This window comes from Meleagris gallopavo, chromosome 21 (genome assembly GCF_905368555.1).
Source record: "Meleagris gallopavo chromosome 21, MGAL_WU_HG_1.1, whole genome shotgun sequence".
In the NCBI taxonomy this organism is placed as follows: Eukaryota; Metazoa; Chordata; class Aves; order Galliformes; family Phasianidae; genus Meleagris; species Meleagris gallopavo.
Genome location: NC_139424.1, coordinates 9044709 through 9060628, shown reverse-complemented (window position 1 = coordinate 9060628; position 15920 = coordinate 9044709). Strand labels below are relative to the sequence as shown.

Genomic DNA, 15920 nt, shown 5'->3' with positions numbered 1-15920 from the left:
CAAGTATTATTAATTTTCTGTTTCATCACTTATTTGCTGTTTTTCTGTAACTTAAAGATATATGCAATTCAGAATTTTATTGTAAAATATGCATTGATGCTTCCCTTTGATGATATGTCCTGCAAGAAGTGTTGAGTTGTTAAAAGTTAAGACTGAAATATTTATTTAAATACGTAATTTCAAAAACTATGTTTTTTTAAGCTCTGGAACATAAAGATGTTCTGTGTTATCTGCAGGCATTTTGGAACTGGGTGGAAAACTATCCTGATGAATTCACAAAGCTGTATCAGACACCACAGACTGATATGGCCGGTGAGACATAACAAATGACACATTGTTCAAAAGTTGGTTTTAACTTTTTCCTATTAAATCATGAGGGGTTTGTGGATATTCTTAGTTGGTTTGTTTTCCCACAAGGCATCCCCACATTCATTTTGTCTTTTTTTTTTTTCCTTTTGTCCATCCTACATGTCAGAACAAATTTCTGTCAGCCTTTCACAGGGCAGGCAAGAATGCGTGCTTTCTTTCCTGTCTCAACTTTTAAAGAGATTCATTTTGTGGTTCAGAACACAAAGAAATAGAACCCCAAAGATGCAAACTCTTCAGATGTGTATTTTTTATTCTTGATACGCTAAAAAAAAAACGTGTTAGAAAACATCAGCTCTATTTATCTTTAATCCAAAAGGGATAAAAATTAATATTTTTAGATAAGTCAGGGCTTGAAATGGTTCAATCCCATTTTATCTTGGGTAGCATGTTTGTAATGTGCAAAGCAGAACTTTTTTCTGTGTAGGCAGAGATGTCATTGCTCTCTTATTCCTGTCTTTTCATAATTAAAATCAGTATTGAACTTGAGGTTATATTTTATGCAGATTGTGCAGAGAAGTTGTTTGACTTAGTGGATGGCTTTGCAGAGAGCACAAAACGTAAAGCAGCGGTGTGGCCACTACAAATCATACTCCTGGTCTTGTGTCCAGAGATAATTCAAGATATAGCAAAGGATGTGGTAGAGGAAACTAAAATGAACAAGGTAAGAAAAGAAAATTATCTTAATTCTGAGTTCTAGATGATGCTTGTCTTTGCTTATTCTATATTTTATTACGTCTTTTATACCTCAAATGTATTAAAATTCCATTTATGAATTTCTGCACCCTTTTTGTTCCCAACTGGTATACGTTCTTTCGTTGTCAATAATTCATGCAGCTAGTATGTCCTAAATAATGTTATCTCAGAACTTGCATATTTCTTAGAGATTTGAATCCCAGTGTTGCAATGCCCTTGTTTCCACCACACAGCTAGCATTTCTTCTAGCTGTTCTGTATCGTACCATTCTAAATTTCTGCAATGTGTGTAATGTGTGTTCTGTAATTGCAGTGACTGCAGAAGGAGAATTTGGTGTGGTTGCAAACATTCTTATTACAAGTGAAGAACCATTTAATTTTATTGCATTCTGATTGCCCTAGATGATCCAAAATGAATGTGTAATACAGATAATGCTTCTCAAAAATGCTGCATCAAGTTGTTTTTTTGCAGCCGCAGTATTTGTGACTTCTATTCCGGAAATGCAACATTGTTTGGTTTAATACTTAAGTTTCTGAAAACTGATCACAGATTACCAAAGCTCTGTTGATAACTGTTACCCACTTGAATTCTGCAGAAACTGTTCCTGGACAATCTCAGGAAAGCACTTGCAGGCCACAGTGGGAGCAGACAGCTGACTGAAAGTGCTGCTATTGCTTGTGTTAAACTGTGCAAAGCATCTACCTATATCAACTGGGAGGATAATTCTGTCATTTTCCTACTAGTGCAGTCCATGGTAGTAGATCTTAAGGTAAAACTATGTTTCCTAATTGCAATGAAGAAATTTGGATTTTAAATCTTCAAACTCCCCCTTAAATGAATGCCATGGTGTTCTTTAATTGAATGTTTTTTTTTCTTTTTTAAAATTGCAGCATTTGATTGAGTTGTTGCAATTCTTAATTTCGCTCCCTTATTTTTTTTGTTAATGCTCTGCTTTCTTCCTCCTGAAGTTTTGCATTCTTTTCTTCATTTAGTGCCTCACGGGTGAAGCCATGACACCTGGGTAATTTCCTGACTACTTCAGTGCTTCCCAAAGGTGTCATGTCACAACAGCAGATACTGATAGATGCTGTTTGAAAAAAAAAAAGTGTAATTTTTAGAGTAGAATACATGCTCCTTTTTTTTTTTTCCCCATGTGATGTATTGAAAATAGACAAGAATAATCTTGGTGTCTCTCTTTTTTTCTTCTTTCTTTAACAAAAAAAAAAACGTGTGTAGAATTTGCTGTTTAATCCGAGCAAACCTTTTTCAAGAAGCAATCAGAATGCAGATGTAGACCTTATGATTGACTGCTTAGTTTCATGCTTCCGCATAAACCCGCATAATAACCAACACTTTAAGGTGAGAGCACAACCTTCTGGTAAGTCATTCTGCATACTGTCAGTGACTTGTAAGTTATCAAAGATGTGCCAACAACAGCTGGGAGTTGGTAAATAGTTTCAGCTGTGTAAGTGTCCCTTAGTGATGCATTACTTTGTGTTTTTATAAGTCTTTTCTTAGCCAGTTAGAGTTCCTTATTCTCATGTCTATATGTTTGACAGTTTTGTCAATTTAATTAAAAGGCTCCAGTATGTTATTCAGTGTGGTATGAAAGGTATCAGAGAAAAAATGTGGCTTTTATGTATTATTTTCATTGCAGATCTGCTTGGCACAGAGTTCCCCATCAACATTTCATTATGTACTAGTAAATTCACTCCACCGAATAATCACAAATGTAAGTTCTGAAAGTATTTAATCAGCCCAGCTATCTGTGGCTTCTGTTCAGATCCATAGCTGCTTCAGTTTAAATCCATGCCACAGGAGTTGCTTGTTAATAGCCAAGCATGTGCAAACGTTAGTTCGCACTGTCCGCTGGTTGGGTTTCTCCATCTGAGAGGTTTTCTGGTCGGTGTCAGAATGGAACCAGTCAGTGCTGAGCAACCAGCCCTGCTGCCTGCACGTGATGTTATTCCAGTTCGTTTATCCCAGCGCGACGATGAGAACACTGTGTTTAAAAAAATTATTAGGCATTTTGACAAATAGAGAAGAATGTGCTACTGTGGATGTGGTGGTGTATCTGGAGGAAAAATAATGAAGTTATTTTAAATAAAATTATATTGCTATGATATTTGTACATTTTCAAATTAATGCTGTTTTACTTACGATTAATATGTTGAATAATACAGCTTTTTAGATATTATCAAGTGCTTAGAGTGTCATTTTTCTACTTTGCTTAGTGTATCAGAATGAGTTGAGCAGGTTGAGTGTTTATAGTATTATTTAGCTCTCTGTATCCTGAAATCTACTCTGATTTCCTGGATTTTCAGTTTGTGTTTGTTCAGTAGTAAGCTGCTAACTTAGAGGTGTTGCTTCAGATGCAATTCGTTTAAGACTGAAATGAAAAACTAACATATCTGTAATAGTGTGCAAAACACTCATTTGTTATATTAAACCTTCTGTAACTTTTAGAGGTCTAAGATAATCGTGGAATAAATCCCAGAATCGTAGGTAAACCGTAACGTAACTCATGTTACTGGTGCACCTGCTGAGCACTTCTGCATTTTCCTCCTAGTCTGCATTGGACTGGTGGCCCAGGATCGATGCTGTGTACTGCCATTCCGTGGAGCTTCGCAGCATGTTTAGTGAGACACTTCACAAAGCTATTCAGGGCTGTGGGGCACATGCAGCAATTCGCATGACTCCGGTAAGACTTGTAAAGAAGTTGGTCAGGCACAAACCTATTGCTTTTCCCATGTCTCCATTCCATTTTGGCTTTTTAGTCATAAACTTTAGACTGGAAACTAGAGGGGGGAAGAACATTACAATCCAGAAAGCAACAGAGAGCCATACATGCTCTGTAAACTTTCCAGGTTATGGTGTATTGACTAGCTGTTCCTACGCTGTAGGGACAGCGTAGTGCTTCTCCAGTATTTTTTTCATGCTGCTTTTAAACTGGCAACATAGAAGTATTCTGTAACTGTCCTCTGTGGCTAACCATTCATTTTAAGTGTTCTTGCTGTGTTAATAGCTAGGTAATATATCCATTTCTGTTTAATCTGAAAAATGGAAGCATTCTGTATGTGAGGCTAATTTCTGAAAACCGGAATGCTTTTACCATGATTAGCATGATTATGACACTGTTACCTCATTTTATTTGGCTTACTTGCTTTCTGATGAGCAAGTTGACTGTTTGGTCTTGGTGACAGCATCAATGATAAAGATCTTTCAACCATTGTGAAATGAAGTCAGTATTCTCGGTTGTCTTAGAAGGAATTTTGAGTAAATTCAGATTTGTGGTTCATCCAAATTTATTCAGTAAGTTCACACGCAACCGCATTTCCTTCTGATCTTTCTGTGTAGGACTTTGGATGTGTCACGTTAGCTCACTGATGTTCTGTATTGTCTCACAGTGTATTGGATGTTTGTTTTTAGAAGGCCTAAAATTATGCATGAAAATACTCCCGTTGGGCTTCTCATATGAAAGAGAAACAGTCAAAATACCTTTAGTTGAAAGCTATAACTTGTTTAACTTGTTTTTTACATGTGTATGTTCATCTGTTGAGAAAATAGCAGGGGTGTTGTAGTGTCAACTCTGACATTGATTGGTGGTGCTTTGTCTTCTGCTTCTTATTTTCTATTCTTATTGGCTGCTGTCGCTCATGGTCAGATGCCAACCAGTCACTGTTTTGCATGGCAGTGGGCCTCTGTTGCTGTAAGTATGACCCATCGTAACTACCGCAGAAAAGCCTTTCGTTGCTCTGACTTTTCTGTGCATAGTTACTGCTGCAGTCACATCACTTCATCTCGGATACAAAAGGTGGCATGCTTTCTGTGGAGCACAGGACTGGAGGAGGCTGCTTCTGCTGGTCTGGCAGTTGCACTGTCATCCCTTATACAAACTTGTTTCGTTGGTAAAGGCTTTTTGTTGGATCTGTTCTGTTCTTTCTGCCCTCTACATTTCCATCACAGCACTCTTCCAGAATCTCCCAGCTCTGTGGTTAGAACTGTTTTCTAATTTCCAGCCTAAACTTATTTATGTATAACTTTATCCCCATGTGTTCTTGTTTCAGTGTTGTCTGCTAGCTTCTAACTGGTGTATATCCTCCTGATGTCTGTGCAGACAGTGGTCGTGTCCCTGCCTTTAGTTTTGATAGTGTGAAGTAAATAAACACTTCACAGAAGCTGATCAGCTTCTTTTGCCATGTGTCTGTTTTCCCTTATTGTAGCACACTAAGATTTTGCACGGCATGAGTTAGCCCTACAAGCATAGTATCAATTTCTTAATCAGGTATTTTGTGTGGTAGATTTTATTCTATTTTCATACATATTCACTGGCCAGCAAAATAGTGTGAGCTTTGAGCATTTCTGGAAGAACTGCATTCTACAGTATTGTATATATACTTCACTTGAGGATGATTTTGAGCTGGTTTATTTTACGTTCAAAATTAGAACTTGTTTTTTGTCTTCACTAAACTTGTTACTGTTTGAGATTTTATCAAATAATAAGTTAGACAAGATAATTAAAAAGCTGAGTTTCTAAAGTGTTCTGTCCTGTGCTGAATATCCACAACATTATTTTGTGCAGTTTACTCTTGACTTCTTTGGTAGCAGTAGGCAAAAATACTAGCTTAGTTCCTGGTGATGGAGTTTATAATTAATGAAAATATAAATTCTGTACATTTACTGGAGGGAGATGAAAATCTGTGTTTGAGCATCCTGGGGTCCAGTTAATGCAATATATTTCGTATTTTTTTAATACATGTAAAGAGATAAATGAGTGTTTTTCACAGACATCAGCATTTGTCCATATTATTTTTGTTAAGGTGAAGATGATGCTGCAGTAGTTTGCTGTGCAACAAGATTGTTCACTCTGGAGTGTTGTGCATGCTGTAGGATCGAACATATCCTCAGCTTTGGAAATCCTTATGAGTGACATCCATACACAATGCACAGCCAGCACTGTGTGACTGTTAGGTGTACTGGTCGTATTTCTAACTGGGTTCTGTTGTGTGAACAGCAGTGCTGGAACACAGAGTCAAGTCAGAATTCCTTATAGGTGTTGTTGATACAAACTTTACAGTGCCCTCCATTTCAGATGAGGACGTTGAATGGTGCAGGAACAATTCCTGGCTTTTCAAATGGAACTGGCAGTTTTAATGAAAAGATGTACTTTGTGAGAACTGAAAGGCACTCTTTTTTCAGACGTTACATAGATAAAAATGCCTTAATCCAGACTGTAACTATGACAGAAAATAGTGTATGGTGCCTTTGGAAAAAAAAAAAAAAAAAATCCCTACCCTCTCATGAATTCAGGCTTACTTGTGATCTTTTTTTTCCTCTCAGAGCAGCTGAAATAGCTCTGAATTTTTATTATTTCTTCTACACGTTTCATTTGCATAGCTTGTCTTATCCAGAGCTTTTCTTATGTCCACCTGCAGCTCACTAAAATATTTATTAAGTAAACTTCAAAGATGTAATACTGATAGCATATGCATATTGAATGGGGAATTTTTAAGCAGAAGTCCATGCAGCTGTACTTGAGTGAATTGAATGTACTTTTTAACTTTTTCATGAGTCATAGATAATATAAACAATAATGCTTCATAAGTTGTTTAGTTGTAATTTCCACATATAGTACCTTACTGACAGTAACTGCTTTTTCCTCCTGTCAGAGTCTTACGTTTAAAGAGAAAATGACAAGCCTTAAATTTAAAGAAAAGCCTACTGACTTGGAAACCAAAAGCTACAAGTTCTTGCTGTTATCCTTGGTAAAACTGATCCATGCTGATCCAAAGCTTTTGCTGTGTGTAAGTATATTGAATATTTCATTCAAATAGTAGAATTTCATTTTGAAGTTTCTAAATGAATAAAAATTAAAAATATATGCATGACATCTAGGATACTTCCTTGCTCGTTCTTTTCATCTGCACTGTCAAAACAAAAAGACAACAAGAAAAATGAAAGGTCTTACAGAACCAGAGGGGAACACAATGAAAGGGAACATAAAGCTCTGTAACTGAAGGGAGAAAGAAGGGATTACAGTCATTGTTTCAGTGACCAGAAAAATGGATGCTTTCTTCGTTCCTTACAGCTTTCAGTTACTGTTGTTCGTGGTGTTGAGTAAAAGCAGGATTAGGGCAAGCATTCTTTAAAATAGATAAGTAAAATTGCTAAAGATTCACTGTGGTGATGTGGAAGAGAGCCATAACTTAATAGGCCTTATGATTAAAAGTGCTTTCTTGTGAACTCATGTCAGAATGAATGTTCTGTTCTTTACAGTATTATTCTGTGACTGTAAATCTTGTACGTCAAATCTGAAATATCAGAAGTAAACTGAGTATTAATCAAATGTCTACATGTGGAGGGCATGGGGATGCAGTGTCACCAAAACTAGGGTAGTATGAGCATCTAACCAGTGCACTAAACATTTTCCTTTTGTCTGGTCTGTTTGTTTAATTTAATTAGATTTCTATTATGTCAAAGATGTAGTATGGGGTGTTGTGGCTGCTACGCTATTAAAGTGTGGAAATCCTCTAGTTTAGTTACAAAATTGTTGCTTATCAGTCAGTAGCATGGTCAGTTATTGACAAGCTTTGCTTCTTAAACTTGCTTTAATTTTTGCTATTTAGAATCCAAGGAAGCAAGGGCCTGAGACACAAGGCAGCACTGCTGAATTAATTACAGGCCTTGTACAACTCGTTCCACAGTCCAGTATGCCAGATATAGCACAAGAAGCCATGGAGGTAAGAGATGAATGTTCTGTATGCCAAATGGTTCGTACAGGCTGTGCTGGACAAATCAGGGCTTTTCTAGAAACTACAAGGTATTGATCAACTATGAAGTTGTGTCTTAGAGATGTGTTTCTATTGTTTTTTTCTAAATGTCTCCTGCATTAAAAGTTTTACAAAAGAGATCTAGAGGGAAAGTTTTAAAACACAGCTATTTGGATTGCCAGTTGGTGACTGCCCTACACCTCCTAAAACATTTTGTTCTGCCCTGGCATTGATCAAACAGAGTTTGACAGTTCCTCTGCTGCGCTCTGCACAGCGCCATTGGGCTTGTGGTTTATTGTCTCAGTTTTGGTGATAGTTCACAAACAAGCACTTAACAATAGCTTCTGGCCATTGTCTATCAGAGCCTTTGGTTGTGCAGGGAATGGTTACAAAGAGGAAAGTATTTACCTGGCCTTGGTGAAGAGCTTTAACTAAAGAAATCTTGCAGTCACCATTAGAGGCTTATGTATGCAGGACTGCTTGAACTAATGTCTTCAGTAAATATTAAAATAAAAACTTACCTGAAGTGAGATGCTATTTTGTTTTGAATTTAGGCCTTGTTAGTTCTTCACCAGTTAGACAGCATTGACTTATGGAATCCTGATGCACCTATAGAAACATTCTGGGAAATTAGGTAAGTTAACTTTTGTAAGTAAGAGGAATAGGTTTTGATTTCTCTTCTTTTTTGCAATAGCGGTGAATAGTTCAGGAAAGCTATGTAGCATCAGTGTGAATTGGCACTCTATTAAAGCATTTTTCTCATGACAAAGCTGTATCTTCCTTATTTGATTTGAATTCTAACAAAAATATCCACAAGTGTTTTGCAGGCTTTCTTAATGATTCTCTTCAGCCTGCTGTTGAGGTGTAGCAATGATTGTTGATTGAAGAAGTTAAAGGCTTTATCCCTGTATACAAGTGTTTATTGTTTGAATTCTGTTATATTTGTGTGACTGAGGGAGGGTAATGCTAAGCAATTCTAGAAGTGTGGATTTGCTGATCTTGACTTTGAAACTCTCACCTAAAGAAGGCAGTAGTTGACCCTGACCTGTGGTTTCCATTTGTCTTTCTCGTGTGTTTAAAGAATTTTTATTGGTAAAGTTGTCTTGCTTTTTATAACTTCACAGCAGCTGTTGCAGTTGATTTATTGGAGAATACTAAGGTAAACAAAGTTCCAAAAAAGTCAGTTACAAAAAGAGCTGAACCAAAAATTAAGGAGCCTGTAAACTCAGAATTTTAAGAACTGCATGAGTTGACCAACTTAAGAAGAGAATTTGGTGATCTCTTCCATTTTGGTACAGGAGGTTGTTTTGGAAGAAAGTCTAAAGTCTAGGTGGTACACTTTCATTGGCATCAACAGATGGGCCTGCATGAGTGCTAGAGGTGGCTCTAAGGGCTTATTATGGGATAGTTTTGGGGCTGAGTCCTGCCTAGTTGGGCGATAACAAACTCATGACTGTAATTTCTAGTAGTAGAAATGAATCTGCGGTCTGTTCGGGCTGGGGGAAAAACCCTTTAAAATTGACACTAATTTGGACCCTTTGGCAGTTTTAACAGAGAGTGTGAGGCCTGAATGGATATGAAGAAGGAACATCCCTAGATGTGTTCCTTCCAGAACAGAGTTGAGACACGTTATCAGAGCAGTGTAGGTAAACTTGTACTGCCACTGTCTGTGCTGTATCTGTTCTGTGGATAAATGGAGGACTTCTGAATCGACAGCCCTGGAGTCTGGACTTCTAACAAGTACCCAAATTGCTTAACTTCCTCTAGGGAACTATTGAGGCCATTTGGGCGGTGGGAAGGGTCAGAGGGGATCGTGTCATTTAAAGTACACACCTATAGTGCTATCTATTATACAAGTTAAAAGAAGATGTTAGTACATCTGTAGGATATTCATGCTAATCGTCTATTTCTATGTAAAATGTAGTAATATCTTTTTCAAATATTTTGTTGTTAGATGATCAAATTAATGCTTCATTTCATTTTTGCTGCAGTTCACAAATGCTTTTTTATATCTGCAAGAAATTAACCAGTCATCAGATGCTCAGCAGTACAGAAATCCTCAAGTGGCTGCGAGAGATTCTCATCTGTAGGAATAAATTTCTTCTAAAAAATAAAGTATGTAATATCCATTGTGTCACTCTCCTTATGAGGTTATTTTTATGATTTGAAGGAGTGTTAGTAGCTACAGTTACACTTTCTGTTTTCTGATTTCCACTAAGAGAAAAATGCTTTGTCTTCTGTCATCTGTGAGAGAATGCTGTGAGGTGTCTGTGATTAGAACCCTTAGCTGAAGTTAGGGTGAGGATTCAGCTACATGTATTGTTTTACTTTCCCTGAAAATGGTTTTCCAAAACCTCAGTTATTTCTGAGGAGGTGATGCCTTACACTTATTTCCCTAATACAGGGGAAATAGTCTGCAAGAGGAGGGAGAGGGGAAGATGGTTATGAGAAAATGTACTTCACTGATCTTGTGTTCATATGTGTCCTAGACCTCACTTGCTTCTTTCGAATACTGAAAGGCTTTTTCTGAGCTGAACACACTTTGAACTCTATACTTGCTAGAATTAAAACCAGACTTTTTAAATTAAAGGCCTACTACTGAAAATAAAGAGTTTGTTTTTTTCTGTCTGGCTTGTGAGTAGATGTATTAACATGAGAAGATGTCATGTGTGATACGTGACATGCTTAAATGTCCATTGTACCAAGAGCATTTTTATCTTTAAATGATCTTCATTCTTTTTTCAACTTTGGTAGCTGTTACTGATGGAGACTTTGAGTTTGTTTTGATGCTGAGTGGTAGGCTTTTTTCTTTATCTTCAACATAATGTACATTTGTAAACTATGATCTCATACTGCAGCTCAGGACTATGGGCATTCTGGCTTTTTATGAATTTGGGAAGACTTTTATGTTTTGCCCTGAAGGTAGGAATCAGCTGTCCTTGAGACACAGAGTGTGCTTATTATTGTAATTCTGCTTTCAGTGGAGAAGACTTAGTTGTTAAAAATCTCTTCCTTCATAATGCTTAGGGAATGATTATTAATATCAGGATAAAAAAAAGATAATAATTGTTTCTAGAGCTCTGCTTCATGTTCTCGGTTTTTACTTTTTATGTTAAAATACAAAGTATATGAAGAATTTACACTACTGCTGAGCTTGGCTTCTTTAGACTTAATTGCATTTAAACTATAATTATGTTGGTATGTGTTCTGTGGAGTAAAACCAAGAAACCTACTGGGATTTCAAGGGCAGACCCAAGGAGGGGAGTAGAAGGCATCATGTGCTTACTTCAAGGTGATGCATTTTGAAAATGGTTCTCAAAATACTTCATTTTCTTAAGGGAAAGCATCATTCTAAGGTACTGTTTATATGGGTGTATTTATAAGGCCCTCTTGGAGTACAATTGTGAAAAATACATTGTAAATTCTGAGGGGCTTTTTCCCTTGCCATGGTAGTGCCATGTCCTGAATCATATTGTTTTAAAATATAAGGTAGTTTATTATTTTTCTTTCTTTTCTTCATAGCAATCAGACAGAACTTCCTGTCACTTTCTCTTCCTGTATGATGTCTCTGGAGGTGGAACTAGTCAGATGTCTCTTGACCATGAAGAGATGATGCGCTGTGCTCCTGGAGCCACCCTCAGGAAAGGGAAAGGAAATTCTTCCATGGTAAGTAACATAAACCTGAAATCTCAGCTTTTAAAGTATTGCATGCAGTTAGAATGTACTGCGAAAGATCAAAATATCAAACATTTCTGTAAGGTATGCCATTTGACAGACAGGGTTTTCTGATCTACTGTTTAGCTGCAGGAAAAAGTGATCTACAGTTTAGCTGCTCTTTTATGAGCAAAAAAATTTGTTTATTGGCACACAGTTTTCTAGTATCAATGGGACCTCCGGAAGTACATGGTTATCTTTATGAAGGTCGTTTCTTGCCACTTTGTTTATGCAGTGTCATATACAGTAGAGTTCAGATCTTGGTTAGGACTGTTTATTCTTCTCGAATAAAAGCAAATTTCAGAAAGATCTTGGATAAAGCTAAATTTTAGGAAAACAGTCGTATTCCTAGGCAATATTACCAAATTTGGAATTCTGTTTCCCAAGGAAAGTACAGCAGGATGCAGTGGAACACCTATTTGTCGCCAGGCCCAAACAAAATTGGAAGTCGCCTTATACATGTTTTTGTGGAGTCCGGATATTGAGGCAGTCCTTGTTGCAATGTCCTGTTTCCGTCACCTCTGTGAGGAAGCAGATATCAGATGTGGAGTAGATGAAGTTTCAGTTCATAATTTTTTGCCAAACTACAACACTTTCATGGAGTTTGCATCTGTTAGCAATATGATGTCAACAGGTAGGAATGATGAGTCTCAAAAATATCTTTGCCCTTGGGTAATAAGACTGTTGGGATTGAAGTTCTTTAAATAAGATTCTTGATTCAAGTGTAACTCCTGCTTTCACTGAAATAGGTGGAACAAAACGGGAATTTGGGCGTCTGTGATGACTTGAAAGTGTAACAGGGAGAACCTTTTTTGAAACATTTTAAGGGGTTATGTTCCTCTTGCTAATTTAAAAATTACTTTCAAAGATCTCATATTTGATGCAGGTAGCTTTCCAAAAACCTATTTGATAAATATTCTGTTCTTTGTAGGGAGAGCAGCTCTTCAGAAAAGAGTGATGGCTTTATTAAGACGTATTGAACATCCAACTGCAGGGAACACAGAGGTAAACTTTGTTATAAATTCATATACATATCTGTTGGTTTTGTGTTTGTTTTTTGTGTTTTTTTGGTTGGTTGATACGATTTGTTTTTTTTTTTTAACACAGAAAAGACTGTTGTTTCAATTAATTTTGAAGTTAAATCTTGATATGTCTTATTTTAGGCTTGGGAGGATACACATGCAAAATGGGAGCAAGCTACAAAACTAATCCTTAACTATCCAAAGACCAAAATGGAAGATGGGCAGGTGACTATCATTTTTCCATAGGTTCAACACTAAGAAGTTCAAAGTAAATATTTAAGTTTATGTATTTTAAGGAATTTAACTTTAACTTAGGCAGCTAGTTCTGTAGGAGGATATAAGTTCCGTGATAGTATTCCAGAAGTCAGTCCTCTGTGCCCACTGATAAGAGAAATAATTTTACTTAAATTGCTGTAAGATAGATGGAGTCTAAACTTATAAAGTGAAAAGAGTACTCTGGAATACTACTAGAGAAATTGTGCAGTCCTTTCCACTGAAAGGTTGGTGTTTTTTTTTGTTTTCCTTTAAAAAAAACAAAAAGCTGCTGGCAATCATCACTTAAATATGCTTTATCCTGGTATTCAGCAGGGAGTCATTTAGACAACCCACTTTGGGCCATTTTTAGCCTTGTTTTTTCAACATCTTCAAGAGTAGTTCCTCTGGATAGATTTCTTTTATCAAAATAAACTGCAAAAAGCAAATCTTAGAAAATTGTTGAGACTGGAATCTTAAATGGCAGGATTTGATATGGAATACTTTCAAATTCTGATCTCTCTCTGTTATTTTTGTTTAATTGAAGAGATTTCATCTTGAGTTGTTCTTTTTCAGGTTACTGAAAGTCTTCATAAGACAATTGTTAAGAGACGAATGTCACATGTTAGTGGGGGAGGCTCCATAGACTTGTCTGACACAGATTCTCTTCAGGAGTGGATCAACATGACAGGATTCCTCTGTGCCCTCGGAGGAGTGTGCCTACAGCATCGTAGCAATGCAGGATTAGCAACCTACAGTCCACCCATGGGCCCAGTCAATGAGCGTAAGGGCTCCATGATATCTATGGTATCCACTGAGGGAAACGCAGAGACTCCTGTTAGCAAATTCATAGATCGATTATTGACTCTGATGGTCTGTAACCATGAGAAAGTGGGACTACAAATACGGACTAATATTAAAGATCTGGTGGGTTTGGAATTGAGTCCAGCACTTTATCCAATGCTATTTAACAAATTGAAGAATACCATCAGCAAATTTTTTGATTCTCAAGGACAGGTAAAGTGTTTCCTTCACATTTATATCTTAATAAAAAGCATCAGTCTTGTCTTTCACATTGGTAATTGAAATGAGGTGTCTGTGTTTTGTACAAAAAATCTGCTAACGCTGTGACTGTTTGAGAGCATGCTTCATGTAATTCTTGTATTTGATTCCAAGTTGTATTTAGCATAAAGTTATTAAAAATATTTTTGAATTCTTAGTAAACTCTTAGACAACAGAGCCTGTGAGAATGTTCTCAGAATCTCTAAGATTCGTTAGTGTTAGCCTATTTTAATAATGACATACAGTAACATTCTTTTGATCAAGCAATAATTGAAAAGTGCTTGTCTGTTAGATTTTGTAATTCTGCAGTATATTTGATAAACAGTTGGCCCCCTTTTTTTTTTTCCTGTCCATAACTAAGACCAGAAACTTTCTTCCTGTAGGTTTTGTTAACTGAGACCAACACACAATTTGTAGAACAAACCATTGCTATAATGAAGAACTTGCTTGACAATCATACAGAAGGGAGCTCAGAACATCTTGGACAAGCTAGTATTGAGACAATGATGCTAAACCTGGTTAGGTGAGAAACCTTCTTGACTTTCCCATACAAAGTAATATGTTTAAGGAGAAAAATTAGACTCTTTTAGTTCATACCTTTGCTTGCATCCATCAAGGAAGTTGATTGCAGTCCCCTTTCTTATGGTCCTAAGAGGTTCACTAGTCATGGAGACTGGTTGTGCCATAGTGTTAAGTGAACTGATGGAAGGTGACTTTTTTTTTTTTTTTGTCAGACCCAACCATTCTATTGCTCACCTCCTTTCCTGGAAGTATTCCTTCATTCTTTTATATGCAGTTGTGTTAGTGGTTAGCAGTCAGCTGACGAGCAGGCTTCTGTTCAGTTTTATACTGATAGGAAACTTTTTTGACCAGAAGAAATTTGATACCCATCTTTAGCTGATATATAAGGGTTGCTTTCCTCACTTGGTAAAAAACATCGGCCCAAACACTCACTGGTCTGTTATGCAGGTCCATTGATCAGCCAGTGCGTAGGTTCTGAAGTGAGGTTGGAAAGATGTGTCAGATGTGTGGGCCATTTTTTGTGCACCACGAAGTATCTCCTTCATCTTTTTGCTATTTATCCCCAGGTACGTGCGTGTACTTGGAAACTTGGTACATGCGATTCAAATAAAAACTAAACTCTGTCAGTTGGTGGAAGTGATGATGGAGCGGAGAGATGACCTTTCATTCTGCCAAGAAATGAAATTTAGGTAAGTAAAGTATTTAGGACAATGTAAACATGTTCAGGTGTAATTTTGTTCCGCTACATGTTTGTTTGTTTAAAAAAAACAGCACTTTTTCATAACAGTCCTTGTCCTCAAATTTAATAATTTAGAATCTGATGCTACATTAAAATTTTATTTTGACTTTAGGGATGCTAAATGTATGTTTTAACAAAAAGAAAATAAATCTGCATGTGTTGCTGGATGGGGTATTCCTTGGTCCACTAGAACTTCACTGTGCGATTCAAATCCGAATTTGTAATAATTAAGATGAGATAAATGGTAGTGAGTGTGCTTGAGGGAATGGATAGTTATTTAATAACCAAAAGCTAGCAATTTTGTGTGTGTATATTTTACAGGAACAAAATGGTGGAATATTTGACAGACTGGGTTATGGGAACATCTAATCAAGCAACAGATGAAGATGTGAAGTGTTTGACAAGGTATGGAAGGATGCTGTTTTGCTGTTTCTGAAATGCTGATGGTGTTTCTGGTGTCATTTGATGTCCATGGATCAGCTGGACTGTGTGGAATTTCTTTAGTGGTCATAATTTTAAGGAAAATGCCAAAACTGAAACTTAATTTTTGATGGGCAGCAACAGGATTGTATTTAATGCATAGCATTCACTGACATGGCTCCTGAGGGTTCTTTCAAAGTGTTCCAATTTCTATTCAATTCTCCTTAATCCAATTTTTTTTTTTAGCATTAGGATTGTTTGCTTTCATTTATGAAGTTAGGTTGTCCTATGATACATTATAAAGTCATCAAAAGTTAGCGTTAAATGTTTTTAGTGACATACTTGCTTTTCAGTTGT

The 15920-nt window shown here is 36.7% G+C and overlaps 1 protein-coding gene across 4 annotated transcripts in view; it reads left to right on the top strand.

Moving 5' to 3' along the window:
* NF1 (neurofibromin 1) overlaps positions 1 to 15920 on the top strand; it is an 82709-nt gene that overhangs the window by 12901 nt on the left and 53888 nt on the right. For all 4 annotated transcript variants that reach the window (XM_085240911.1, XM_085240910.1, XM_085240909.1 and 1 more), the window contains exons 7-24: positions 237 to 312; positions 873 to 1030; positions 1658 to 1831; positions 2299 to 2421; positions 2720 to 2794; positions 3632 to 3763; positions 6732 to 6866; positions 7689 to 7802; positions 8387 to 8466; positions 9824 to 9947; positions 11355 to 11498; positions 11934 to 12180; positions 12478 to 12551; positions 12710 to 12793; positions 13397 to 13837; positions 14266 to 14405; positions 14971 to 15093; positions 15465 to 15548. In XM_085240911.1, the coding sequence (XP_085097037.1) occupies positions 237 to 312; positions 873 to 1030; positions 1658 to 1831; positions 2299 to 2421; positions 2720 to 2794; positions 3632 to 3763; positions 6732 to 6866; positions 7689 to 7802; positions 8387 to 8466; positions 9824 to 9947; positions 11355 to 11498; positions 11934 to 12180; positions 12478 to 12551; positions 12710 to 12793; positions 13397 to 13837; positions 14266 to 14405; positions 14971 to 15093; positions 15465 to 15548 (2528 nt within the window). The remainder of the gene's footprint in view (positions 1 to 236; positions 313 to 872; positions 1031 to 1657; positions 1832 to 2298; positions 2422 to 2719; positions 2795 to 3631; positions 3764 to 6731; positions 6867 to 7688; positions 7803 to 8386; positions 8467 to 9823; positions 9948 to 11354; positions 11499 to 11933; positions 12181 to 12477; positions 12552 to 12709; positions 12794 to 13396; positions 13838 to 14265; positions 14406 to 14970; positions 15094 to 15464; positions 15549 to 15920) is intronic.